Below are 27,449 nucleotides of genomic sequence, written 5' to 3'. Positions count from 1 at the left end.
ATCTCCTTTTGGCATAAGGACATGGCAGCCCACCACATCCTTATGCCAAAAAGGTGGTGGTGGGGGGGGGGGGGGGAGGCACGTAGCAGCAGAGATTCCTCTGGAGTGCTCTCAGCCACTGCATGCCTTATCCTCCTCCTGGCATAAGGACGGTGTGAGCGGCCCCATCCTTATGCCGGGAGGACAGCTCAAGGAAGGTGTGTGGTAACTGAGAGCCCTCTGGAGCACTCTCAGCTACCACCTGTCTTGCCCTCCTCCTGGCATAATGCCAAGAGGACAGCCCGAGGATTGGGGGAGGAAGATCGGAGGGAGGATCGGATTGTGTCTCACCTTCCTCCTGGCATAAAGATGGGGCAAGCAGTTTTGCTGGAAGATGGGAACACTGTTATATTCCTGCATGCCCAATTAGATATCTATGAGAATCCACAAGCAGGATGTGTGTGATAGTACCTTTCCACTTGTGTCCCTTATCAGTAGGTACATTGGAAGCCGTGTTGAATAAATAATTAGTTTGGAATCCTTAATATATTGGTATGATCTTGAGTCATAGACAAATACATAAGACGATATGTGGAAACCTATTGTTTGAAGGATACCAATCAATGCATCTGGTAATCTATAGAGTAGAAGTGGCATTATAAATCAGTAGACTTTTAAATTTGTTTTGTTAGAAATCTAACAATTTCTAATTATTTTGGGTATCTTACAGCATTTTGTGTAAAGAATCCTCTTTTTATAGGCAACACCATCATATCAAAATTAATGATATGACTAGAAAAATCAGTGTGTGCTCAGGAAAACATAGAGATAACAGAAACACAAGGAAGACGTTGTTGTAGCCAGGACCCAGTAATGAAGCACAAATTGCACATATTGCTGTATGCATGTTAAGAATCCATAGGGAACTATTCTTTACTACAATAACCAATTTCTAGCATGAGCAATTACGAATAAGCTCTGAATTGCTTAATCAGCTGGATTGTGTTACTTCACATTCTGTTCCCTAGTTTTATATGCTTTAATTATAATCTCATTAAATTGGAAGAATGGCCAGAGAGACTTAAATATGCTGTTTGTTTCTTTACCAGATAAAATGTAAGTGGGGAGAAAGGTCAACTTTTTAATTAAAGCACCGCTAATAATGGAACAAAATTTCCAAAAGGCACCAGATCCCATTTGATTTTGGAAACAAAGCAGGATCAGTCCTGGTTAGGACTTGGTTTGGTGACTACCAATGAGTTTCAGCTGCTGTGAGCTATACAGGAAGGTCCTGATAAACCCACTTCTGAGCATTCCTTGCTTAAGAAAACCCTACGAAATTCACAGGATTGCCATAAGTAGACAGGTGACTTGAAGACACACTATATCTATATTTATAATCATAGGAATCAACATGTATTCTCAGTTTCTGGTTAAGAAATTCTCAATTGCCTATGCATAGCACGTGATACAACAATTACACATCATAGTAATATAAAGTGTTTTTTAAATACCCCCCCCCCAAAAAAAACCCCCCAAATTGTGATGTTTTCAAAATTAATGTTTAATACTTACAGGAGAATAAGTGAGTTCAGTCCATAAAATGTTAATGGAGTGATACATTTCACTGTATTGTTGTCAAGTATACTGTAAATCAGGAAAAGATACATCTTAGGTAAAAAAGACCGCTTTTGGAAATTAGCATGTTTCTTCCTAAATTTTAAACTGTATCCATTTAAAAATATCACCCCAGACAAATTAGCAAAATGTTACAAGGATATGAACACAAATTGCTGGAAATGCGAATCATGTGGTGGAGCTGTAAAAAAGCGAAGTCCTTTTGGAGAAAAATCCATGGCGCAATTCAGAATATTTTAGAAATAAAATTACAGATTAAACTAGAATAATTTTATTAGGCATCATAGACATAAAATTAGAGAAAAAGAAAGATATTCTATTTAATTATTTGACAACAGCAGCCAGAATAGTGTACACTCGACACTGGAGAACAAATGAAATTCTCACTTTATAGGAATGGCTGAGAAAAATGGTGGAAATGATCAGCATAGACAAATTAACCTTCCAGTTAGCACATCGGCAGGGAAATTTCAAAAAGGTCACGGATTGGACTTTATTTATTAGTTATATGAAACAAAAAAATGAGGTTACAATTATGAATAATACATAGAAGAAACTTCCCTCAGGGAAGTGTAAAGGGTGAGGAGAACAGAAGCAAGAAGAAAACCAGAACTACAAATCAAATAGCACAATCAAAAGAATTGTGTTGTGGTTCAACCAGTGATTATGCCAACACCTGAGGTCTCACAAGGGCCTGGTTCTGTACCTGACGTGGCTAGGGATTCTGGGAATTATAGGTCAGCAATGTATTTGCAGTTATAGCCAGAGTTACAGGTTTCTAGACCTAATGCCACTACAGGTTTCTAGACCTAATGCCACTTCTACTCAAGGGAACCAAGGTCATTCTCTGATCGGAATGTTATAATTGCAGATGTGTCTCCCCTGGTTCTTCCTGTTTCTCCTGAGATAGATACTGTAGAAGGAGGGCAATATGTCAACAAAGATAAGAAAGTGAAGGGAGATGCCATTCCCAGTGCCTGCTAATGAGAAGAGGCCTTGCAGAAAGTTATCAGGGAAAACAGTTTCCTAGGTATAAAGGTCTGATTCTGTTGTATCTCAGAGGAGTCAACATTTGGATTTCATGTTTCATGCTTCAAGTTTCCTCTCTCAAGTTTTCTCATGTGTTTGGCATTCATGGTTTTGAGCCTGAGGTTTTTCTATGTGTTTTATATTCATGGACTCATGCGTCAAGTATCAAGATTGCTTCCTGGTCTCTTGGATTTTTGGAATTTTGTTTTAGTTGCTGAGTTCTTTTGATCTCCTGGGTTGCTTTGTTTTGATAAAGACTCCAGCTTTAAGATTTTGCATGTATCTTGGTCTTATGGATTATTGCTTTCAAGGTTCTTCAATTGCTCTGTTTTTAAGGGACTATACTTTATATTGACTCTGATCTTTTATCATTTTTGCTGAAGGTTTACATTTATCATTCAATAAACTGCTTTGCTTATAAACTGAGTTCTGGAGTGGTGAAACTGGTTCAAAAGTGCCCTTTCAGCCCTGGTGTGCGACAGACTGGAAGCCAACTAAATTAATCCTCTTCCCCACCCCCACCCCATATTCCTTTTTACTTCCCTAACCCCACAACTCTCAATGTCCTAACTCCAAATCCCCTTATAACCCCCCCCCCTTTGACAACCCTCCAATTTCCTTTATGTTTTTTATGATATTGAGAAAATATTTCTAATACAAATAATTTTAAAACGTATAGAAGTGGATTGTCATGATATTAATTTTCAGGAAATGACATTAATTGTCATGTCTATGGGATTTCTACAGGCTTCTTAAATGCTAAAGAAAAACTCACAAAGTACATAACAATTCTACTTTAATATCATCTCAGCATTGATTCTGATGGGAATGACCACACCGAAAGTATTTGTATACTTTTGTCGTAAGAGGCAATCTTATTTTTTAAAAAAATTCTTGTGTGAGTGTGGAGAAGCAGATAGTTGGTGATATTGGACTTGTGAATAAAGGTGAGGGAGAAGCAATAGAAGTATCTCTATTAATATCCCAACGTTTTTAAAGCTCATTGACAAGTTCTGTTTTTATTTCAAAATGATGACAGAAACATTGTTAACTAGACAGATTTGAAATATTTTAAAAAAATAGGGAGTCACATGAACAATTTTCTTGTCAGTTTATGCAGTGACTTGATTCACTTTGTCATTGCAAAGAATAGTGTTATGAAGTTTACGTACATCACACATCCTGCCAGGAAATATTTAATTTGAAAAGGCACAGAGGAACAATTTGCCTTCAGAACAGTGACAGGTGACATCTCCTGCTCTGCCGCTTGTTTCTAAATTATGATTACCAGTAAAATGAATTTCTCTTAAGATAAAAATGGTAACGATGTCTAGATTTCTAGCTAACCTAACTCTTCAAAAAGTGTAAAAGCAGTTCCAGTTAGTGGCATAAAGGTGAAAGGCAGACCAAACAAGTTCAATTACTTTCCCTGACTAGACTGAGCATTAGTTAAGATTCATTTCTTATAATATATTTATAATATTATAATGTAATCCAATATAATACTAATGATAATAATATGATATTATAATTATATATTTTATTACATATAATATTACTAATATTATTATGATATAGTGTTATGGTGCAATATAGCAATGTTTAATGCTGACATTGTATTATGCTAATAATATAATATATTGTATGTATATATATTTGTAAGCCACTATGAGTCCCCTTCGGGGTGAGAAGGGCAGCATATAAATGTCATAAATAAAAAAAAAACAATTAAAAGATTCATTTCTTTAAAAAACAAAATTGGGAGTAAATATCCATCATCCAAAACGAAGGCCTCCTCAAAACCAACGTGCAATCAATGTTTTTAGTGTTACACCAAATTTTCAGGTACAGAATGGGGGGTGCCTGGCTCAATAGCAGTACATATGAAGATCTTTGAGTCCTCATGAACAACCAGTTAAATATGAGCCAACAATGTTACGTCGCAGCTAAAAAGGCCATAGCTGTTAGGAATTGTGGTAGTTGAAGTCCAAAACACCTGGAGGGCCCAAGTTTGCAATGTGTGGTCAAGACCCAGGGAAGTCATGCTACCCCTCTATTCTGCCTTGGTCAGACCACATCTGGAATACTGTGTCCAATTCTGGGCACCACAATTGAAGGGAGACATTGACAAGCTGGAATGTATCCATTAAAAAGCAAGTAAAATGACCAAGAGACTGGAGAACAACCCCTATGAGAAGTAGTTTAAAGAGCTGGGCATGTTTAGCCTGCAGAAGAGAAGGCTGAGAGGAGACATGATAGTTATGTATAAATATGTGAGAGGAAGTCATAGGGAGAAGGGAACAGCCTTGTTTTCTCCTGCCTTGGAGACTAGGACGCAGAACAATGGCTTCAAACTGCAGGAAAGGAGATTCCACCTGAACAATTAGAAAGAACTTCCTAACTCTGAGAAATGTTCAGCAGTGGCACTCTCTGCCCTGGACTGTGGTGGAGTCTGGATGGCCATACGTCAGGAGTGCTCTAATGTGATTCCTACTTCTTGGCAGGGGGTTAGGCTGGATGGTCCATGTGGTCTCTTCCAACTCTATGATTCATTAGTTTCTTTTCCATTTTATATTTTTTCTTAGGCAGGTCGTCACATCTAGAATTGTCGTCTTCCCAAAGGTGTAAAGGGGATTTTTAAATGGCGAAACTGAGATCTTGTGGAAGTGTTAGTAACAGAAGCACTTCCTCAGACATGGGAGAGATTATATTTTAAATTCCTTCATTTCATTCTTTGGAAATAAGTTATCCTGAGCCCTCATTAGTGCCATCTTAAACAACGTGATTAATTAAAAGGACTTTGTCTTTGCCATCATGCCCACAGTGAGATGATCTAGAGGATACATCTCTAATAATAATAATAATAATAATAATAATAATAATAATAATAACAACAACAATAACAACAACAACCCAGGACTGGATTCTTATGAAAGAGTGTTATTAAAGTATTGTAAAAATTGAGTTTATTTTCAAGTGCCCACACTAAGCAAATGCAGACATTTGAACAGTCCATGTTGGAAATGGCAACCTTCTTCAAGCCTCCTCTAGTAATGTTGATTTATGATAGGTATGTTCTGATATGCAGCTTCCTTTACTGTCACCCTTTGGCTCATGGCTACACAGGAGAAAGTAATCTGTTCCCAGACATGCAGATAATGAATTGAACAGTGATGGACTAGATAGAACTCATAGGCTGCATGACCAATCAGGGGATTTGAACTGTCCATTGTGTCCTTGTCCTTTAAAAGACTTTAAAAGGTTGATCTAACAACTGTTGGAGCATGCAAGGAATCAGAAAATGTATGTGTGCCCACTGTAAAACAAGATGCATGAAGCTGATTTGTTGGACAATGCCCAGGGAGCAGGCTGAGCCTGGGACTTTTGGTTACTGTTACATTTTTGTTCGAGCTTGAGCTATGCAAGTGCACAGAGAGATAACAAGCAGAGAGAGAGTGAGTTTGACATGTACTCTTCCTTAATGAGCTGCTAAAGGAAGATTCTCCATATGGACAAAGAAAGACCATTTTAAATCTCTCCTAAAAGGACATTATGTGAGTTGATGCAAATGATCACATTGTACATATGTTGTTCTGAATTAAGAAGAGTAAATGACTTGTTCTTTATTGTTCACCTGTGTGGCATGTTTCTTTCTCTGGCAAGCCAGTGTGTGGGCTGATCAAACGTGAACTACGTGTGGTTTATTTTACATTACGTGGATATCCTCTTACAAGGGACTGGAAGCTCCACTCAATAGTATATTTAGAGAAAGTAAGGGATCTTATGCCCTTAAGAGAAGTCTGCTTTATAGCTAGAAAGACTCTACTTTTGTGACTGATGTAATATCACTGTATAAATAACAGTTTTTTGTTCCTTCTATGTCGCTCAATGCTGTATTATATAAGTTGGCTATATGTTTAATATTGTATTATATAAGCTGCAAAAAACTTTTACCTTTGCGATTTATGTACTATGACTTGTAGTGGATTTGTGTTTGCGATTTTGGGAATCCATTGGCTTTTGTGTTATTTTACATTACGACACAACAACTATGGGTCTGCTGGTAGTTTCATAAAAAAAAGACACTCAGCAACAACAACTATGGGTCTGCTGGTAGTTTCATAAAAAAAAGACACTCAGCAACATTTTCAGGACAATTAAGGAGTCTCCAACAAAACTTCTGGTTTCATTTCCAAGTGAATTTTCAGTTCCCCGAAACAGAAGTCTAACAAAACATGAAAGTGGTGATGAGAAAGATATCCCATATTCCTGATATTTGAAGGAGCTCAGATTTGATATCAGATTTGAAGGAATACACATGCAGTTTCATGTTTAAGAGTAAATATGATTACTCAGAGGTTATTTCCTTTGAATCACTTATTCCCCAATTATATTTATTTGGGATTGCAGCATTAATCTAATAGAAAGATAATACGTACAGCCATTCAAGCTTATGTAGATCTTCAAAGACATAGGGCTTCAAATAGGTTATCTTATTGTGACTGAGATATCTGAAATAAGATCAAAGACAGCACAGTGGTTAATACCCATTGCTGAGCTACTCCTTGTTATTCATTATTCATTCTTATTGTTGCTTTTGTGCTTAATCCTTTCAGTAAGTTATTCAGAGTGGTATTTGGACTCCTGTGATAGAATTGAATTTCTCATAGCTATGCCAAATGTTCTTAGCATTTATCCCACTGAATTTGTAAACATACAATTCTTTAGCAGTATACTACAGTTTCTCACTCAACACCTACTTTGTGTCAAAGTCATCACTAATTGGGTGATTTTGAGAATTTTATTAAGAAAGGCAGATAGTAGGCTTGGGCAATCCATGGTTCTAAATGGTTCTAAAGTACTTACAAAACTAAAGTTCTGGTGGTGAAAATTTCAGAACTCTAACAAAACTCTCAAAATTTCATAATAAATGGCAGTTCCTAATTGGTTCTGTCATTAAAATCACCAATAATGAAATAATAATTAAATTTTGAAAGTTTTGTTAGAGTTCTGAAATTTTCACCACCAGAACTTTAGTTTTGTAAGTACTTTAGAACCATTTAGAACCATGGATTGCCCAAGCCTAGCAGATAGAATGTGACAGTGAAATCCTGACGTGCTTTCTAAAATTATTTGTTAATGTGTGGATTGTTATTGTGCTAAACTGCAGAGGCAATACCTACAGCTTTGTCAGATTGTAGAGTCCCCTGAAAGCCTGTCCCGATACGGTGCTTATGTTATTGTTTTGGAGAAACCTGCAAATTAAATGACAATCACTATTAAAAAAAATCTTTATACGGCATAAACACATGTCTGCAATATATACGTCTCCACTTTAATTCATTTTCTCAGGCATTATGTAAAGTGTCATCATTACTGTGTGCCTTCAAGTTGTTTCTGACTTATGGTGACCCTAAAGTGACCATAAGTCAATATTAATACCAAACAGTGGGGAAAACAAAGGGTTGGAAGGGTCAAGACAATTCACACTATCTTATTTATTTTTTGTCCAACCAATAATTTCATACACGTGTGAGATTATTGGATGAAATATAACTGTAAATACAGTACCTAAATTAAATTTATTTCTAATTTAGCAACCTCCCTGGAATGTTTGTAGGGGTTTTTTTTGTTTGTTTTTTGCAGCAAGCTTTGGGTTGGAGCTCATTGCTGCATTTGTTGTGGGAGACAGGAAGCAAATAAGTCCTTCTTCTTGCATGGCCGGTAATGAACTGAACTGACATAGGTCTCACTCCTGCAGGCCAATTAGGTAGCATTCTGGATATGGAACAGAGCAGAGGGAGAAATTGTTCCATACTAGTTAATTTCCAAGCTAGAAATAAGGGTCTCCGCTTAGGATTTCAGCATTGTCCTTGGTGATGCCTACATAGAGTTTCAGTGCTCATTATGTTGTGATGGCAAAAGTGTGCTGCCAGCTAATAAGCCTGGAAAGGAATCAGTCATGACTAGGTTGTATCTTCCTTCTAACAATACTTATATTTATATTACTTCTTAATGCATTGGGAAGGCATTTGGGTGTTGATGTTATTTTCACTGAATCAGGGCCATATCCAGAAAAAACATTGGGGGGGGGGGGGGTAGAAACTTTTTTTAAAAAGCGAAACATTAAAAGTAGATCCATAGCACAAAATACTTTAAATAGTATGGTTTATTCTATATTTTTATATAGATTTAATTAAATCAATTTTCTATTTTAGTTACAAAGTTTCAAGTCTTAAAATAACTGAAAATGACTATTAATTGGTAATTTATAGTTACAAAAGAATACCACAACGTCTGTTGGAAACACTTGAAAACTGTGTCAATACACTTTGACAGAAATCAGTCTCCACTGATAAACTTCAGTGGACAAGTCAGTGTTTCTTGCCCGATTGTGCTTTTTCAGTTGAAAATGACCTATATATAGGCATAACAATGGGAACTCTACTATCTGGAAAAGGGGAGGGGTGGAACAAAGATGGAAAGGCCTAATTCCTATTAGGAACCTGCCTCCTACCTCACGCTGAAGCAAAGAGCACAGCAGGAAGGCAGAGAAGCCTTAAATAGCCTGCAGCTCCACCCCTGTCAACCGCCCCCACCAAGTCTGGTCTCCTTCATGAGGGTCTTCACATCCCCCTCTCTTAGGCTTTGCCTGCCAGGTATGAGTGGGCCAACTTGGTTGCTTCAACTATATCAGCTATTTCTGAAAGTAATGACAGTGTGAATAAATTGCTTACAGTTCTGAAGGGACTTGTTTAAATTTTGCTTCTCATAGACTTAGCATGGGGATTTGGTTAACCAGTCCTACCAGTTCAAATTCATGAGTAAACCAGGTTTTTTTTTTAACCTGAAAAAAAAATTGGTTGGAAAAATCCCCCCCCCCCCCCAGCGACACTTTTTTTCCAGATTTCTTGACAATTGTCTATTTTCAAACTGTCCAAAAGTCACCAAAACCTTGTGCATAGACATCTTCCAACCAAAAAACCAGCAGAAAATGGGAACTGGAAGTAATACTAGATCAGACTGCAGGATCTAGAAGACAAGGGTCTTATTGACCCATTGAAGACACATGTTCAGTGTTATGCAAACATTGTGAGGAATAAACAATAATGCTGTGGCCATTGCAACACCAGTCAGTACACAGTGCTTCTTCTTGATCTCACATCATAGACTACAAACATCACAATTAAATTGCTCCCATATTAGAAGACACAATTTGCAACCTCGGAGTAAGTTCACAGAGTTGGTTCAGCAAATGGCAAACACCCAATAGAGTGAATGCCTCTTAACTGCCATAAAACTTTTTAGCAAAAATCAAGAACTATGACTGGGGCAAGTCAGAAACTCAGATTTTCAAGCCATAGTCCCAATTATCACATGAGAAATATAAACTGGGAGCTCACCTTTAGTCACTACATCACAAAACAATAGGTTTCATGGTTGATATTTGTAATAGAATATTTGAAGTTAAAACAATGTCTTACAGGTATTTTAGATCCTGATATATTTTGAAGCCATTGGCAACCAGTTTTGTCAGTAGATTCATTTGTAGAGATCTGCAATTAAAACAATAGTGTTAATGGATGAGAGTATACACTGCTATAACTGCTTCTCCTTTCCCAGAAAGTTGTGTAAGAAAAGTAGAAATTATATTGAAGAATGTCAACTTTTCAATTCTAGGGTGTATGAATTAGTAGCTTTCTGAGTTATCCAGTGACTAAAACATAGTTATCACCATTCCGTTTTTGGAACTTTTTGTTACTTTCATAAGTTCCTAAAGCTGAGTAATCTTTTCTGTACTGAACCATCATAAACCCTAGAGGGCCTTCCAGTACTACAAACAATTTGGATGAGGTACTCAGTATAGTGGGTTTTTTTTTTTTGTTGTTTTTAAAAAATCTCTTAATTGTTCTGTGCGAGACAACTGTACTTTCATGACTGGAACAGTACTGTAGTACATCCTGTATTACAAATCCTATACAGCATAAAAAATTAAAATTAGTTTCTTGTGAAAGAAGAAACATAAAGTACACAATAGACAACTACAGCTTGAATCCTTATTTACACTGAAAACAAAAATGTTATGAGTACTTTTAATTGCATATTTCCACATGAAATAAGCCTTGTGACTCTTCCGACCCATCAGACAGGCCTAGATTCGGCAACTGGCTCCGTTCACACGATGTCATGCTGATTCTGTGGGTGCAGAAGGGTGGGACAAGTGTGTTGCCGTCCAGGCAACATGGGAGGGTTCCCATGGTGCCAAATGTAAGGGGAGAGCCATGCACACCATGTACGTCCCACACTTTCCTCCATGTGATTGCCCTCCTGGTGGGCGATGCACAGTGAGGGAACATGACGTCAGGTGTGGGTCACCAGATTCCCTACACCTCATGGTGAAGAGGAGCGCTACCGCTGGCCATGTGAAGAGGTCCTTAATGTTTTAATCTCAACAGAAAAAGGCCATTTCTATTCAGCTGAAAATGTTTTCCTACTTGTAATTTCTTGCAAACTGACCTTTATAACTTTGGATTCAAATGATTTTCTATGTGCCATCAGGTCACAAGAAAAATGGCTTAATGAGGAGCTCCAGATTTTATATGGTTCCTGGGGGTAGTCTTGTGTATAATAATTACGCTCTCAGGTCTAAAGCAGTTCACCTAATATAGTCAGTGAAATGTCTTTTTCTACTTACATCAGTGTTATATTCGAAGAAACCAAAGGAACGGAATCCAAACTGGCACCACTACAGTCTAGCTCTAAGCCATGACACAAACATTCTGTCGGCACAGGATCAATCACTAGGAAAATAAAATGTCATGGTTAAGGCGGATTTATGAGGGAAGAAGGATAGTAGAGACAAATGTAGAAAGAAGAGAAATAAGGTTATGCACATAACGATTGTGTAATATATTACACCTCTTACACCCACATATGCATATTTGAACTTCTAGGTCTTTAGTGGGAGACAATCCTGCCAAAAAAGACCATTGTAACAGTAATCCCTCAGCTGCAGTGTTTTTGAGAAATTGGACCCTAAATTATGAATTCTATGAATTACATGAATTGTGAAATGCAGCTCCATTGGAACATACAGTTCATGTGTGTGGCTTTGTCCTGTATTAACACATTCATGAATTATCTTTGAAATGTTGTCTAACACATCCTGGATCTCAGGAAACCATTTCTCAAATTACCATACTTCTCTCACAATGAACTGGGGGATAGGAGAGGAACATATAATGAACTTGTGTCAGAGCCCGGGATACTTTTCCTGTTTTCACCTGATATGATCTGGGAATGTTTTCCTCCCCTATGCCCTAAGCAAGAACCATTCTTTTGACACACATTGAAATGGCTATCTACCTAAAGCACCCATTGTTTATCTTTGATTAACTCCTTTGTGTTTACCAGATCCAGACCATTAAACCCATCATGCCAGTTGCCATATTTCATCCTCTCCTATCACACCTCTCTCTTGGGCAGCTCAATAAACAGCCGAACACTTCAAAATACCCTAATTACACTTTTATTAAAATTCCCACCAAATTCCCACTGATAATGTCAGAGGAAATCCTGAACCAACCACTGAGCATATCCTAGCTGACCACATCTGGACCAATCAGGAGCTAGTGGAGGAATCCTGAAAAGCTGTCAAATGTAATAAATATGTGCAGTGTGTCAGTTCTTTGGCGTGCTTTCTCAGCTGACATCCTCTATGGTCAGAGAGAATAAACCTCTGTTCTTGCCTTCTATCGTTCTGTGTCTCATTCAGGCTTCTGGGAAGCCTGATGTATCCAAAGATACATCGGGCCCTTTAGGAGAAGAGGATGATCCAAATGCATTGCTTCCGAGCTGCGAGCTTTCTTCTCCTTGGATTTCTTTGAGAGAATCCCAATTCCTGTATATTTCCAATATCGTATTACTGGACTGCAACTCTCAGCAATCTTCCAGATAGATAGATTACATAGTGATCGATAGGTAGGTAGATAGATTGATCAAGAGGACTGCTGGGAGTTGCAGTCCAAGAGTAGGTAGAGAAGGAAGAAAGGGGAGAAAGAAAACGGGGGGGGAGGGGGAGGAAGGGAAGGAAGGAAGGAAGGAAGGAGGGAAGGAAAGAAAAAAAGCAAAGAAAGGAGAGAAAGAAAGAAGGAGGGAAAGAGGGAGGGAAGGTTGGCCATAGCAACGTGTGGCGGGTACAGCTAGTGCATCAATATAAACATAAATATGGTTCCATCTTCCCAGATTTAAAGGACTGCCATGAGACACCTTATGAGGAAGCACTCGTTCCCAACTTCAGAGAAGTCGGTTGCTGCCACATACCACAAGATACAGCAGTTTGATACAATTTTAACTGCCATGGTTTCATCTTTGGTGATCTTGTTCTTTGTAGTTTCACTAAGCAATAATTCCTAGGATTCCCTTGGAAGAAGTATTGTTTATTATAGTGATTTCAAACTGAAAGTTTTAATTCTATTGATAGACTAATTTTATTTTAACGTTTATATGATGTAAACCTTTAATGCTGTTTCAACTTTTGCAAGCTACACTAGGTCCAGGGCTAGGGAAGATGAAAGGAAGGAAGGAAGGAAGGAAGGAAGGAGGAAGATAATAATAATACTAAATATAACTGTGCAGTGTATATAAACCTTGTATCTTGAGAAAGAGTGACAATTGGCTCTTATTCAAAAACATTTATGATTACATTTATTTCTTCACAGAAGTTCATTTTTTATCCGAGGAAGCTGTTTCAATACATTTTGAGTTATCTTGTTTATCAAGGTATATCTATCCCAGTTTTCTAAAAATGAATTGCCATTTCTTTTGAAACTTCATTCTCTTTCACACTAATAGGGCAATGTTCCAGGGTTTAATGGTTTTAGCTTTTACAATTTGAAGCTTGCACCTCCTTCCTCCACACATACATAAACATTCACTCTCACTACTTACAGCACTCTTCAATTTCCTCTTCCAACGCATATTCCAATAGCTTTTTCTTGTAAATGACATCCAGTTGCTGGGGCCATCCAGTGTTATCACCTATTAAAATTTTTAAAGTGATCAAGTGATTGTTTTTTCATCTTTAAAAATGCACTCTAAAGGTTAAACCCAATTGTTCACCTTAATCAGCAGTTAATAGAAACGAGCTTCATGAGATTGAAGACCTCAAACCTCTTGATCAGCAGGGACTTAGATATCTATCATCTGCCACCCTCTTAGACCTTGCTACTCTCTCAGTTTAGCTACAATCCTCCAAATACCTGCGGGAGAAATTGATTTCCTAATAATGATGTATTGTTCTGAAGTATCTCTGCCGTAATCTAAAGTATTTTCCAAAGACTTATTTCAGGTAGAAATGCAAACCATTAGAATTTGTTTTCCCAATCCATACACTTGCCTGCACAATTAAGCCATATTCCACATTTTGAATACATGAGATCCATGCCATCTTCAGCCATAATCCAGGGCAGTTCCAAAGAACAATTGCACAGGAATGAAATGCAATTACACAAAGGAACAGGGTTTCTGGAGCAATTTGACTATCAGACAGACATTAAAAACACAGTTCTGATAGTAACAATTGCAGTGCGTCTCTATATCAAGGTGGGTGGTGAGGGTACAAACAGAAAGGCACATGCCTAATACAGGAGCAACACACTCCATTCTCATGTATCATATTTGTATGATTTTCTTTCTCTAATCTACCACTTTCATTCTCTGTATTTTATAAAACTTATATTCAAATTATTCATTATGGCACACACAAGGCTGCAGCTCTTGCATGCTTCCCTGACAAGGACAATATCATGAGTTAAAGGACTCCTTTTCGGCATTCTACAATCTTACAGATTTAGGACTGAATCTGCCTTCCACATAAATCTGATTGAAGAAACTGCTACTTTTCATACTGGATATGAATTTTAAAGGCTTCAGTCTTATACCAAAATATACCTGGGGTACGTTCCATAGAAATCAATAGGGCTTAATTCTGAGCAGATATACACAGTGTCTCTACACTAATCAATAGGACAACTATAGGTGTTCTTGTGCGCTCACTACTCTTCCTCTTTTTTGTCTCCTCATTTTATTGATAAGCCAATCGCAGTCAAGATCATAATAGGAACACTTTTAATTTCTTTGCTAGGAATATCAAGAAATACCCAGACATAAGTGCATTTTTGCTAATGCATTAGAGGAGAGAACTCAATCACTGAGGAAATGCATATTGGATCCATAAATCATTATGGTCTTCATTATATCTGATGTGCAGATGATGGATACGATCATACATTGATTAAATTAAAAAATGTTCTCTCAGTACTGCCAAAAGTGAATAATGATCATGCTGGGCTTCTGATTTCAGAGGGCAGTAGCAACTCAGGTGCTCAAAATGTTATTTCTTCCTAAATTATTTAATTGGCTGCAATGCTGGCCAACTACTGCCCTTGATCTAGGAATATCCTACTGCTATTAGAAACTCTTTTCTGTCTAGGGAAGAGCTTTTTCCAACTGAGCAGAAGCTAATCACATAGTCCATTATCCCAGTTCCAGAAGATCATTACATAGTCCGTTATGGCAGTTCCAGAAGCTCATTACATAGTCCATTATCCCAGTTCCAGAACTGGTCTTTTGTTTGGGCAAAACATTTCATAAATATTTTTCCAAAAAGGGTGGGGCACTGGTTTTATATGCAGTATTGTTTTATTTTGGTCATACAATACACTTCTTGTGTTATATCACAATTCCAAATGTATTACTGACTGCACTTGAATACGTTTTCCACTACCATTATATGGGAGCTATCAGACCTCTAAAGTCAGCTATTTATTTTTTTTTTGGATCCAAATGAAAATTTTTTATCACATTGAGATTTCCCCCCCTGAAACAGGATAAATCTTGAGATGGGACATGTTGTATTAATTATTTTGAAGAGGGGAACTGGCACACCTTCTTTTACATGTTTTATTACATTTATTTTCAAGATTATTTAGAATTGCTTTGTTGTCCACTGAGAACCACAAAATAATGCATAATAAAACTACAAAAAAAGGAACAAGATGTTCTTTAAAACAAGGAAAACAAAATGATTTTAAAAGCCAGAGTCTGAAAAATTGTAGTAATATTTTGTATTTATGTTATGTGGCTAATAGTTGGAAACATGAGCTTATGGTAGAAGATGGAGTCCTGATTCTCTGATAAGATAAAGTGGAAAACTTACATTGCCTTTCCTAGAAAATTTACAATTGGTAAGAAAAGAGATAGATAAAAGGCATTATGTGAGCACTGCTACTTATGATATGCAGAGCTAAGATTGTAGGTATTATTTGTGTTGGAGCCACATGACTGCTCTCTTCTCAGACAGAGATAACAGAAAGAACTAATCTTTTGAAGAAGGGAGATAATCTCAATGGATAAGAAAGAAGCAAAAGGCACTAGTACATAGATATGAGGAAAGACAAATGAGAAAAATGCAAGGGACTATTTAAATTCCAATTGATCCCACTTGATCTTAATCAGGGTGGTGACTGCAGTCAAAAATTCAAAAGTAGACTAGGGCTTGGAGGGGAAGAAGATCTGAAAATTTAAAGTTATATCACTGAAATGTAAAGTTAGGGTGGCCTGTGTCATTATGTTCCTCATTTTAACATATGGTTGTAAAAAACGAACAATCAAAAAGGCTGATAGGAAGAAAAGCGACACATTTTAGATTTGGAGCTTGAGAAAATTTCTGCAAATACATGGATTCTAAAAGAAATCAGACCTAAATTATATACTTGTGCAATCTGGGTGAACCGCAATCCATTTCGGTGCCGTAGATTTCAGTTGGGGTCCTGATCTTTTTTTCGGGAGCCTCCCAAATTTGGGAGAACAGAAATCTGTTTTTGATCTGGGAAGCCAAAATATTTGTTTTCTATCTGTCCCATTATGGAAGGAGGGGCTTCCCAGGCTCCCCTCCCCATTATTTTAGCCATTTTTTGTCCTTATATCCTTCATTAAGGCCTGGATTAAAAGCATCAAAGTTAAGATACCACTCTTTCTGCAATCCTTTCCCTTCTGTCTGTAGAGGAAAGCAGGTTTAAGGCTCAAGGAGACAGGGGCCAAAGGTGTACGCACTCTCTCCCTGCATGCAGCTTTCCAAGTCATTTTAGGAAGTCTTCCCACTTCCCAGGGAAGGAAGAGCGATTGACCTGGAGCTATCCTACTCTGTGTTTCCTTTTAAAATCACTCTCCAGGGCCTGCCTGGAATGGTGCCTCTCCCTTTTGGGTGTAATGCTTGCTTGAACTATTTCTACTTTATACTCTAGAGGAGAGGTAACTAGATGGTAGTAGTTTTCTGAGAATGAGGCTTTTCTTTTTGTTTGCTAGGATTATTATTATTGTTATCTTTTAGAAGTATATTTTCTGAAGAAGAGGAGGGGAGGAAAAAAAGAAGCTAAAAGGGTGACTCTCCAAGCCCCTAAACACAGCATGCACCCCACCCACCCGTTCCACATTTTCTAAACTCCCAGTAAGTCCCCTAAATAAAAAAAAATCAAGAAAATAACAGAAAATCAAAAAGATTCAAGAGAGAGGCCAAGCCAAAAAAACCTCAAGATGTTTAGTATTCATCCATGAGTTTAATATTTGTTAGACACAAAACTTTATCTATAGTGGAAAGTCTGGACATGTTGCCCTAGGGGAAGCAATTTGTATTTGACTTTTTCTACTATGTTCTTTGATAACACAATAATTCAAGAGCAAGAATTTGTTATTTTGCCAAGAACAACTGCCAAGAGGCAATTCTGTTGGGTTATAATATAATAAAACTGGGATAGTAGCCAGGGGTCTAATCATCAAGAGTGTTTTTGGAGAGTTTGGGCCACCAGTGAACTTTCCCTGGTGCTTCTGTTATTGAGTGCACTGGCGCGAGCCTTTTAAATTTTGGAGCAGATGGGTGACATTAATTGGGGGTGAAGACTGAGACAGTGATGTGAAAAACCACAGGGACTGGGTTGTTTTTTTATATTCCAGTTGTTAACTTGACAGGCGGTGTAGTATAGTGGTTTGATGTAGTGGTTGTTGCACTCAGATACTGGGAAATCAGGGCTCAAATCTGCACTTGGTAATGAAAACCCACTGGGTGACCTTGAGCAAATGCCTTGTCGTGCTACTGGATTCCATGTCTGTGGATCAGTAAATCTATTCAAAATTTTACTTTAAATTTTAAGACAGCTATCCAAGATGCTGAGCTCTATTTCAAAATTGCTTTGGCATCTTTAACAACTTTTCTAAAGTCTCAGACTAAAATTCAAAGTGAACTCATTATCCCATTGACATGGGACAACCAACCATTCTTGAGAATGCACCCAGACCTTAAATGCTTCTGTTCATCTTTTCTAGTTCAAAATTCCTAGATCAGAGAGGTATGAACTGCAGGCATTTGGACTAATGTTCTTCCTGACTGGACAATTCTGGGAGCCACAGTTTGAAAACAAAAACAGCTTTACCAAGCTCTGAGGTAAGGACATCTCATGTTCATTTTCCTATCTAGAGAAAGACTTTCTGTGTTCATAATTTACTATTCCTATCACATCAATAAGTATGAGTCACAAAAAAATAAGGCTATAAATTTTTATAACCTTATGGCATTTGTAATGGATATTCTCAGTACTTTCAGTACACAGCAGATAGGATGAGCAGTCTGAAACTACTGAAACATGCAGTGAAGTTGTATTAATATACTCAAATTCATAGCATTCTACTTTAATTCCAAGACTTTAGATTATTCTCTTACAAAATCCTCTTTATATTACATCCTTAATCAGGCTTTGATACTATTGAAACACTGCCATTTTCTCCAAGCTGTTGCTTAGATATAGCTGTCCAAACATATCTTCCTCTCTGAAACATCTTGGAGATTAAGATCGTCTGGGGAGGTTCTGCTTTCGGTCTCACCTCCTTCACAGGTGTGGTTGGTGGGGATGAGAGACAGGGCCTTCCCAGTGGTGGCCCCTTGGCTATGGAACTCCCTCCCCAGTGAAATAAGATCGGCCCTCTCCCTCCTGACCTTCAGGAAGCAGGTAAAACATGGCTCCGGGACCAAGCGTTTGGCCAATAGTGCTGTGCAATAAGTAAAGTAGAATTATGTGCAATTTATTTGGAGATTGCCCACAGGAAAACCCACTCTTCAACAACACTAAAGCAATTTAACATGTGTGAATCTAACAGATCCCATCACACATTTAATTAAGCACTTTCAGCTGTTTCCGCACAAATCAGGAGCTCTTAAGATGATTCCTCCCCAATTCCATAATCTTCTGTTTCTACACACTTTTGAAACAGTTTCCAGATGGAATCGCATAGGTGACCCGACCAGCAGAAGTAGTTTTGTGTTATATAATGGGCTCCATCCATAAACTGTTTAAAAACTGTGTAGAAACTGGGGGAACCCTGCCTCGGATGAGGTCCTTAATTACATATCATTTAGATTACTGTCATGCACTCTACATAGGGCTGCCTTCAAAGATTGTTCAGAAATTTCAGCTGGTCCAAAGAGATGAAGCCAGGTTGCTTCATCTGGGGCTGGCTACAGGGAGTGAACAACTCCCCTGTTGCAGCAACTCCATGGGCTGCTAGTTTGTTTCTGGACCCAATTCAGAGTGCTGGTTATGGCCTTTAAAGCCCTAGTTGGCTCAAGTCCAGGCTGTTTGGCTGAGAGCATCTCTTGGATAAACCTACCAGGGCCCTGAGATCTTCAGGAGATGCCCTTCTCTCTGTTCCACCTCCATCTCAAACTCGGCTGGTGGGGACAAGAGAGTGTGTCTTCTCAGTGGCTACCTCTCGACTCTGGAACTCTCTGCCCAGGGAAGCCAGAATGGCCCCTTCCCTGCTAATCTTCTGGTATCACGCTCAAACTTTTTTTTATTCAGGGAGGCTTTTAAAGAAGGAGATTTTCAAGATCACGTCTGTGGTTTTAGTTATGAAAAGGTTTTAAATTGGTTTTAAGGATTTTAATTGTTTATTTGAGTCTCTTTTTCAGAGAGAAAAAGTGGAAAATAAATAATAATAGTAAATTATTTGTGGCTTTAATATGGACTCTCTAGGTAGCTCTAGGTCCTCCAGTGTAACTCTATGGTCAACATCCATTAGATCAGTGTTTCTCAACCTTTCTAATGCCATGACCCCTTAATACAGTTCCTCATGTTGTGGTGACCCCCAACCATAAAATTATTTTTGCTGCTACTTCATAACTGTAATTTTGCTACTGTTATGAATTGTAATATAAGTATCTAATGTAAGTAAGTAAGTATCTGAAGGATGTATTTTCATTCACTGGACCAAATTTGGCACAAATACCCGATATGTCCACATATGAATACTTGTGGTGTTGCGGGGATGGGGGGATTGATTTTGTCATTTGGGAGTTGTACTTGCTGGGATTGGTAGTTAACCTACAATCAAAGAGCATTCTGAACTCCACTGCTGATGGAATTGAACCAAATGTGGCACACAGAACTCCCATGACCAACAGAAAATACTGGAAGGGTTTGATGCACATTGTCCTTGAGTTTTGGAGTTGTAGTTTACATCTAGAGAGCACTGTGGAGAAACAATTATAGATCCAGACCAAACTTGGCACGAATACTTGGTATGCCCAAATGTGAACACAGATGGAGTTTGGGGAAAATAGACTAGATCTTGACATTGGGGAGTTGTGGTTGCTGGGATTTATAGTTCACCTATAATCAAAGAGCATTCTGAACCCCACTAACAATAGGATTGGGCCAAACTTCCCACACAGATCCCCCATGTCTTGAAGGTACTCGCTGGCATGGGCCTCCCCCCAGACTCGCACACTCTCCCTCGCCCACACATGTGCACCACATTGCTATGCGCTGAGCACACCTGCTCTACCTTCCCTGCTTGGAGTCTCAGAAACAGCCCTCTCCTTGGCTGAGAGGCTTTTGGTGGGAGGATTCACCATCTGTTTCGAAAAAGGAAGAGAAGGACAGACAGAGATATCTTCAACCTTCTCTGCCAAAGTGGTTCCTAAGACCATCAGAAATATATCTTTTCTGATGTTTCCTTGGCGATCCCTCTGAAACCCCCTCACAATCTCCCCAGGGGTCCCAGGGAGAGAAACATTGCATTAGATATTAGCATAGGGTCACTAGAAGATACTGAGATTCCTACAGAGGGGTTGTCTCAGGTAAAAAACTAGTATTTTTAATTTACAATTTTTCTACTGTCACAGGGTTCCCAATCCCAGTGAATGTGAAGGGCTGACTGCACATGTCAATAACAGTTCAGAAAACTTGACTCAACTCTAAAAATGTCTCTCTTTGAAAACATGAATTGTGCTGGTGTGGTGTGAACTCATGAAAGTGAGAGTTTGTGGTTAGCTTACCACAGTTGTCTTCATCTGCATGATTCCCACAGTCATCTATCCCATTGCAGTGGAGAAGCTGAGGCAAGCACTTTGTGATATTTCCACAAGGGAAATAGCCAAGAGGACACGGGACACCAATTTCCAAATCATGAGTTCTTGAAGCAGCATGAATTGCTATTAAAACAAACAGAAGAAGGCTAGACTTTATTTAAAGAAATTAAAATCAGTCAGATTGAACAAACTCTGAGCAAATGATTGACTGACTCATTCCTGGATGATTCAACAGTTTGCATTAAATTTCGACACAAGAAATGGAGACATGGTCACATATTATGCTTTATCTCCATTTCTGTAGAGATAAAAATTCTTCTTTTTTCTTCTTTTTATGTCCTGGAAGCACAGCACTGGATGTTCAAGAGTAAATGATTACTAATAATGGCAAAGGATAGTACCATGCAAGTGGCAAAATTCAGAAATGGATATGTTGCTGAGACCCAAATCCACGGTCACACCCTCCATTGAAATGGTTCTCAACCTTCCTAATGCCATGACCACTTAATACAGTTCCTTGTGTTGTGGTGACCCCAACAATAAAATTATTTTTGTTGCTATTTCATAACTATAATTTTGCTACTGTTGTGAACTGTAATGTAAATATTTGATATGCAAGATATATTTTCATTCACTGGACCAAATTTGGTACAAATATCTGATATGCCCAAATTTGAATACTGGTGGAGGGGATTGATTTTGTCATTTGGAGTTGTCGCTGCTGAGATTTATAGTTAATCAACAATCAAAGAGCATTCTGAAATCCACCAGAGATGGAATTCCACCAGAGATGGAATTCTGGCACACAGAATTTCTATGACTAACAGAAAACACTGGAAGGATTTGGTGGGCATTAATCTTGAGTTTTGGAGTTGTAGTTCACCTACTTCCAGAGAGCACTGTGGACTCAAACAATGATGGATCTGGACCAAACTTGGCATGACTACTCAATATGCACAAATGTGAACACTGGTGGAGTTTGGGGAAAATAGACCTTGACATTTGGGAGTTGTACTTGCTTGGATTTATAGTTCACCTACAATCAAAGAGCATTCTGGACCCCACCAAGAATAGAATTGGGCCAAACTTCCCACACAGAACTCCCATGACCAACAGAAAATACCGTGCTTTCTGAGGGTCTTTGGCAACCCCTCTGACACACCCCTGGGAACCCCCCCAGGGGTCCTGACCCCCAGGTTGAGAAACACTGCTCTATTGCAAGTTCATGAAAGGACCATAGCTTAATAGTAGAATAAGTGTTCTGCATGCGAATTGTGAACATGATCACCATAATTTTCAAACTATATATTTACTAGTGAACCAGTGAAAGGGAGAATTTGTCTTTGCATACATAGCTGGGATTTGCACTCTATATATGGGCATAGGTCTTCAAAATCTGCCTTTTTAAAAAACTTGAGAAACAAAACCAAGACCTGAAATTTCGTGGGAGTATTAATTAAAGCCACAAGTGAGAGCAAACATTTACACGTGGAAATCTTCTGTACCCTGTCGGAGAACTGACAACATTTGCTAAATGAAAGAATGAAAAATTGCCCAGCTGAAGTTTGTTTGGATCTAGCATTTTTTGCCAGCATTAAAAAAAAGCACCCGAGAATGTTACTCTGCAAGTGTCGCATTCTTAGAAGAGTGATTTAATTGATGGCATGTAATTCAAAGGGGACCTGTGAGATAAACTGTTTTTCCATATAAAAATACTGTATGTGTAAAGTCCTATTGGCCAAACAGAATAAAGATGAGGAGGAGGTGGAGAGAAACAAAGGCATATTTAAGCAGGATGTCAACAGACTGGACAAACTATTTCCTTGGTAATCTATTTGGTAGTTCACACAGTAATGAAGACCCTCAGCATAATAAGTGGGAACCTACAGAACTTTGCTCTTCCTAGGACATTTCTCCTATAGTCAGTAATTCTAACAACTCTTACTCCACCTTCACACATGTTCCCTGTTCACTTCTAGTGAGCCACTTCCTTTGGACCTCTACAGCAGATCTTAGTTCAGCTAGTATGGCCAATGGTTGGGGGATTTGGGGAGTTGTTTGACAACAGCTACAGACCTAACAATGCTTGAGAAGGCAAATACACACCCACAACTTAAGGAGTACAATCAAGGTTCTTGTCATGAGCAATGATGTCATCAAGGCTGGAAGAAAAAGATGGTGGGAAGAATCATAGCCCTCCACATCACCTGCAACAATGACATGACTGGCAGGGCACTTAAGGAAAGGAGGTCTCCTCCACCCTGTTTCTGGTTTATGGTTTGTGACAAGGTAGCTGTTACAGTGGAAACTAAATAGTTGTTTCCTTTCATGTTCACTCACTGCTGGTTCACTCCATCAACCAGCAGAACAAACTAACAGCCACTTTGCTTATCAAATATAATTCCAAGAGTTCACTCCATTGCCCTAGTTCATTATGATGACTGACCTCTTTAATTAACTTTGCGAACATCCCACCATTATCTGTCTTCTTAGTTCCTTTACTTTATAAAATATTTTCTCCCCCTCTTCTAACTTTTCCTTGACAAACTGGTTACTCATAGATCAATCCTATCTGTTCACTCCAGTCCCAAGTGAGCAAATCTCTAATATCTTCATTAGGATCAAGCAGTACATGTACTCAAAGCAATATTGCAGACTTTCCACTGGAATGATTAATCTAATCTCATTTAGAATGAAGAATGAAGCAATCATGCATTGATTTGTAGAGGTTTTTGACACTGTAGTTAAAGAATTTCAATGTTTTTGATTTTATATCATATGCTTGCATCCTCATCTGGTTCTTCTTCAACCAAATTGTTTCTAGCTGCTTTACTAGTTAACCCGAAACTATTCGAGCTCTAGTTAAATGGCAGCTCAGTCCAAATACAATCTTATCTATGAATTAATTGTGGCTGAGATAGCATATTTGATATGTATTACCAAGACCTGAATTGTTCTCTCCAGTTGTACTCTCCTGGATACTGGGTATAACATCAACATAAACTCAAAGATCATAAACAAGGATTTTGTTGTGCTACAGAAATTCCATCTCCCAGTTTAGGTTTTTTGTGTATTCCTGTGCCTGTTTTGATCACCAACATTGAATATTGCCATGTGTAATATAATTTTAATGTGATGCAAAGAACATTAAAGCTTATTTTCTGGCACCCTAACACGCTTTCCAATTTGTTCCTTTACATTATATTTCAGGGAATTTGTGAAGATGTTTCATGCTGGATTTCCTGATTTCCAGTGGATTTCTTTCCAGTGTTTGAGTAAATTAAGTGGCAGTTGCATAATATTACTTTTGCTATGCAAATGATTAAATGAATGAATTCAAAAAATAGTTCATGAATCTGTAGAGAAAGCTACCTTAAATAAGAAGAATTCCAAGGAACAAAATTAATTAATGTGCATGATTCATTACTCAAAAGATCAGTTTTAAATTTATTATGAACTTAAAAGGTGCTATCCAGCATTTAGAATCATGGAAGTTGGAAGGGACCTCATAGGCCATCCAGTCCAACCCCCGGCCACGAAGCAGGAAAATTGCATTCAAAGCACCCCCAACAGATGGCCATCCACCCTCTGTTTAAAAGCCTCCAAAGAAGGAGCCTCCACCACACTCTGAGGCAGAGAGTTCCACTGCTGGACGGCTCCCACAGGCAGGAAGTTCTTCCTAATGTTCAGATGGAATCTCCTTTCTTGTAGTTTGAAGTCATTGTTCCATGTCATAGTCTCCAGGGCACCAGAAAACAAACTTGCTCCCTCCTCCCTATGATTTCCTCTCACATATTTATACATGACTATCATGTCTGGTCTCAGTCTTCTCTTCTTAAGACTAAACATGCCCAGCTCGTTAAGCCGCTCCTCATAGGGCTTGTTCTTCGGGACCTTTGATCATTTTAGTCGCCCTCCTCTGAACACATTCCAGCTTGTCTCTATATCCCCCTTGAATTGTGGTGCCCAGAATTGGACACAATATTCCAGGTGTGGTCTAACCAAGGCAGAATAGAGGGGTTGCATGACTTCTCTGGATCTAGACACTATGCTCCTATTGATGCAGGCCAAAATCCCATTGGCTTTTTTTTGCCGCCGCATCACATTGTTGGCGGCAAGGACTCCAAGATCTTTTTGAACAAGGACTCCAAGATCTTTCAACAAGGACTCCAAGATCTTTTTCACATATACTGCTCTCGAGCCATGAGTCCCCCATTCTGTATCTTTGCATTTCATTCAGTTCCTTAGACACCAAAATAACCCCAAAGCCTTAACAACACATTCACCACCTTATAAACAAGTGGCCAGCTGTTGGGACTCAGCCTGTGATTGAACCTGAGCCTGTGATTGAACCTGTGATTGTGTTTCAGTGTCTGATGTGGGTAATGAGGAGGGAAATCAGTCTCCTGTTGCTTCTGATGTGGGGGATGCTGGGCCTGACTCTCAGCTGCTATCTCGGTGGAATTTCTTTCCTACTGGAGCATTCAATGATATTTGAAAATATGCTCCAGAGGTTTTCTGAATGCTCTGGACTTGGCTTTGAGATGCACAGAAAAGATTTCATGGTACAGAGAGATCACATCATGATGTCACATGAAGTAAAACAAATATAGTTTGTGTTTCTATACTGTCCTATTGATGTTGACAGTACCAATAGTCATAATATTCATTGGCACAAATTCTATTTTAGTTTTTACTAGAGTAGACCCATTGAATCTATTCTATTGGACTGGGAAATGGCTGGGGATGTCAAAGGTCAACCACATACAGCAATAACAAAATTAAAAGGAAAAGACTGCTGGACATTGTGAACAGTTCATAGCGGCACATACACAAAGCAAGAAAAAATGGGAGAAAGTAATCCGGAGGGGAAGCACAGGATGAGAGATTACAGTGTGCAATGAAGAAATAGAAATATAAATTGGACATTGGAACAACTCAGAAAGAGCTATTTTAAAGTGATCTGTGCGAATTCTCTTCTTTTCTTGTTTCCCAGGTTTCTACCACTAGTTGAGTTGTAATGTGTTCTCCCATCCAAACCTATGTCTCCAAATGAACAGCATAGCCCTTTCTAATATTTCCAGATGGAAATATTCAAATGTTTAGAGAAGGGTACCTTTTCAGTAGATATATGTTTCAAGTGTAGCTATAAATTTATAGCAGTCTCTCTGATTTTAGAAAAAATAAAATATATTCATTTTAACAATAAGCCTGAATGCTGCAGGAAGTGTCTAGACTAGTTATTTACTATTTGGGTTGCTGTCAGTTGCCGGGCTGTATGGCCATGTTCCAGAAGCATTCTCTCCTGATGTTTCACCCACATTTATGGCAGGCATCCTCAGAGGTTGAGGGGTTGAGGATGGGGTATATATATACCAATAAAGCTTTATAAAAGTGATCAATGACACTTGTCATCTGTTTCTCTCCAATTGCAATTACATCCTGCAGTGTTTCATCCTTCAGAGCGTCAACCAACCGAGCAAACACATTACTGTACTTTGAAACAGAATATTAATATCACACAATGAAAAGTTTTCCCAAGAAAGAACGAGTTAAATACAAATCAGTCTAGAAAGCCACCATAGTGTGTGTGTGTGTATGTATATATGTATGTATGACAATTCAAGGAGAGTGCTACAGTCTGCATGCAGCTTGCCAATCAGTTTAAAGTCATGTTTAAAAATTCTGAGCCAATTTCATATCCTTGGGTATAACAGCTGCCGGACATACATTACATTTGCATTGCTAAAAACTCTGAAACGTCATTGTCTCAAAGAACCAAAAATTCATCAAAGAAAAATGTTTTTTAAAAATATCACAAAGAGTAAATTCATTTCTGGAGTCTATTACCTATATATTTCAATGTAGAAAACAGAAAGAATTACTCACCGCTTGTTTCAATCACTAAGAATACGCAGAACAGAAAATCAAGTGGCATCTTTGTGATGTAACAGACAAATAGAGATCTAATACTGTCCCCCAGATTCCATGCAACGCCTCAGCAGTTTCTGTTGTTGGCTAGGCAAGTCTTCACGGGAAGCTTCATACACAATTTCCTTGCTTCTCTGGTCTTTCTCCTTTGCAATTTTCCTCCCTCCCTCCTTTTCCCAGTGAAGAGAGGCATAGGCTTAGATCAACCAGCACTGAAAAAAAGAAGGAAGTGGGGGTGGAAAGTTTCAAAGAACGAACAGTCTCTCCTTGTTTATTCTAGGTTTTTCTTTCTGTGCCCCTGACAGCTAAAAAAGAGATAGTACTGCTAAAAATTATGCTTTGATCAAAGTTACCATGGCCAAAAAATGCAATCATTTGTTTAATACAGCCAAGGGTCTCTTTCATTGCTACTGCTGCTGGTACTAATACCACTTGAGGTATTTAACAACAA

General features: G+C 38.4%; 1 protein-coding gene across 1 annotated transcript in view; it reads right to left on the bottom strand.

The window, feature by feature from the left end:
- Nucleotides 1-27,248, bottom strand: part of RXFP1 (relaxin family peptide receptor 1) — a 37,054-nt gene extending 9,806 nt beyond the window's left edge. The window contains exons 1-8 of the mRNA XM_060778781.2: nucleotides 26,957-27,248; nucleotides 21,035-21,190; nucleotides 13,597-13,686; nucleotides 11,342-11,447; nucleotides 10,131-10,202; nucleotides 7,830-7,901; nucleotides 7,086-7,157; nucleotides 1,555-1,626 (exon numbers count right to left, since the gene is read on the bottom strand). Of these exons, the coding sequence (XP_060634764.2) occupies nucleotides 1,555-1,626; nucleotides 7,086-7,157; nucleotides 7,830-7,901; nucleotides 10,131-10,202; nucleotides 11,342-11,447; nucleotides 13,597-13,686; nucleotides 21,035-21,190; nucleotides 26,957-27,005 (689 nt within the window). The 5' untranslated portion in view covers nucleotides 27,006-27,248. The remainder of the gene's footprint in view (nucleotides 1-1,554; nucleotides 1,627-7,085; nucleotides 7,158-7,829; nucleotides 7,902-10,130; nucleotides 10,203-11,341; nucleotides 11,448-13,596; nucleotides 13,687-21,034; nucleotides 21,191-26,956) is intronic.
- Between the last annotated feature and the right edge of the window lie 201 nt (nucleotides 27,249-27,449).

This window comes from Anolis sagrei, chromosome 5 (assembly GCF_037176765.1).
Source record: "Anolis sagrei isolate rAnoSag1 chromosome 5, rAnoSag1.mat, whole genome shotgun sequence".
In the NCBI taxonomy this organism is placed as follows: domain Eukaryota; kingdom Metazoa; phylum Chordata; class Lepidosauria; order Squamata; family Dactyloidae; genus Anolis; species Anolis sagrei.
Note: the sequence above shows the minus strand (reverse complement) of the source record. Positions and strands in the feature narration are given on the sequence as shown.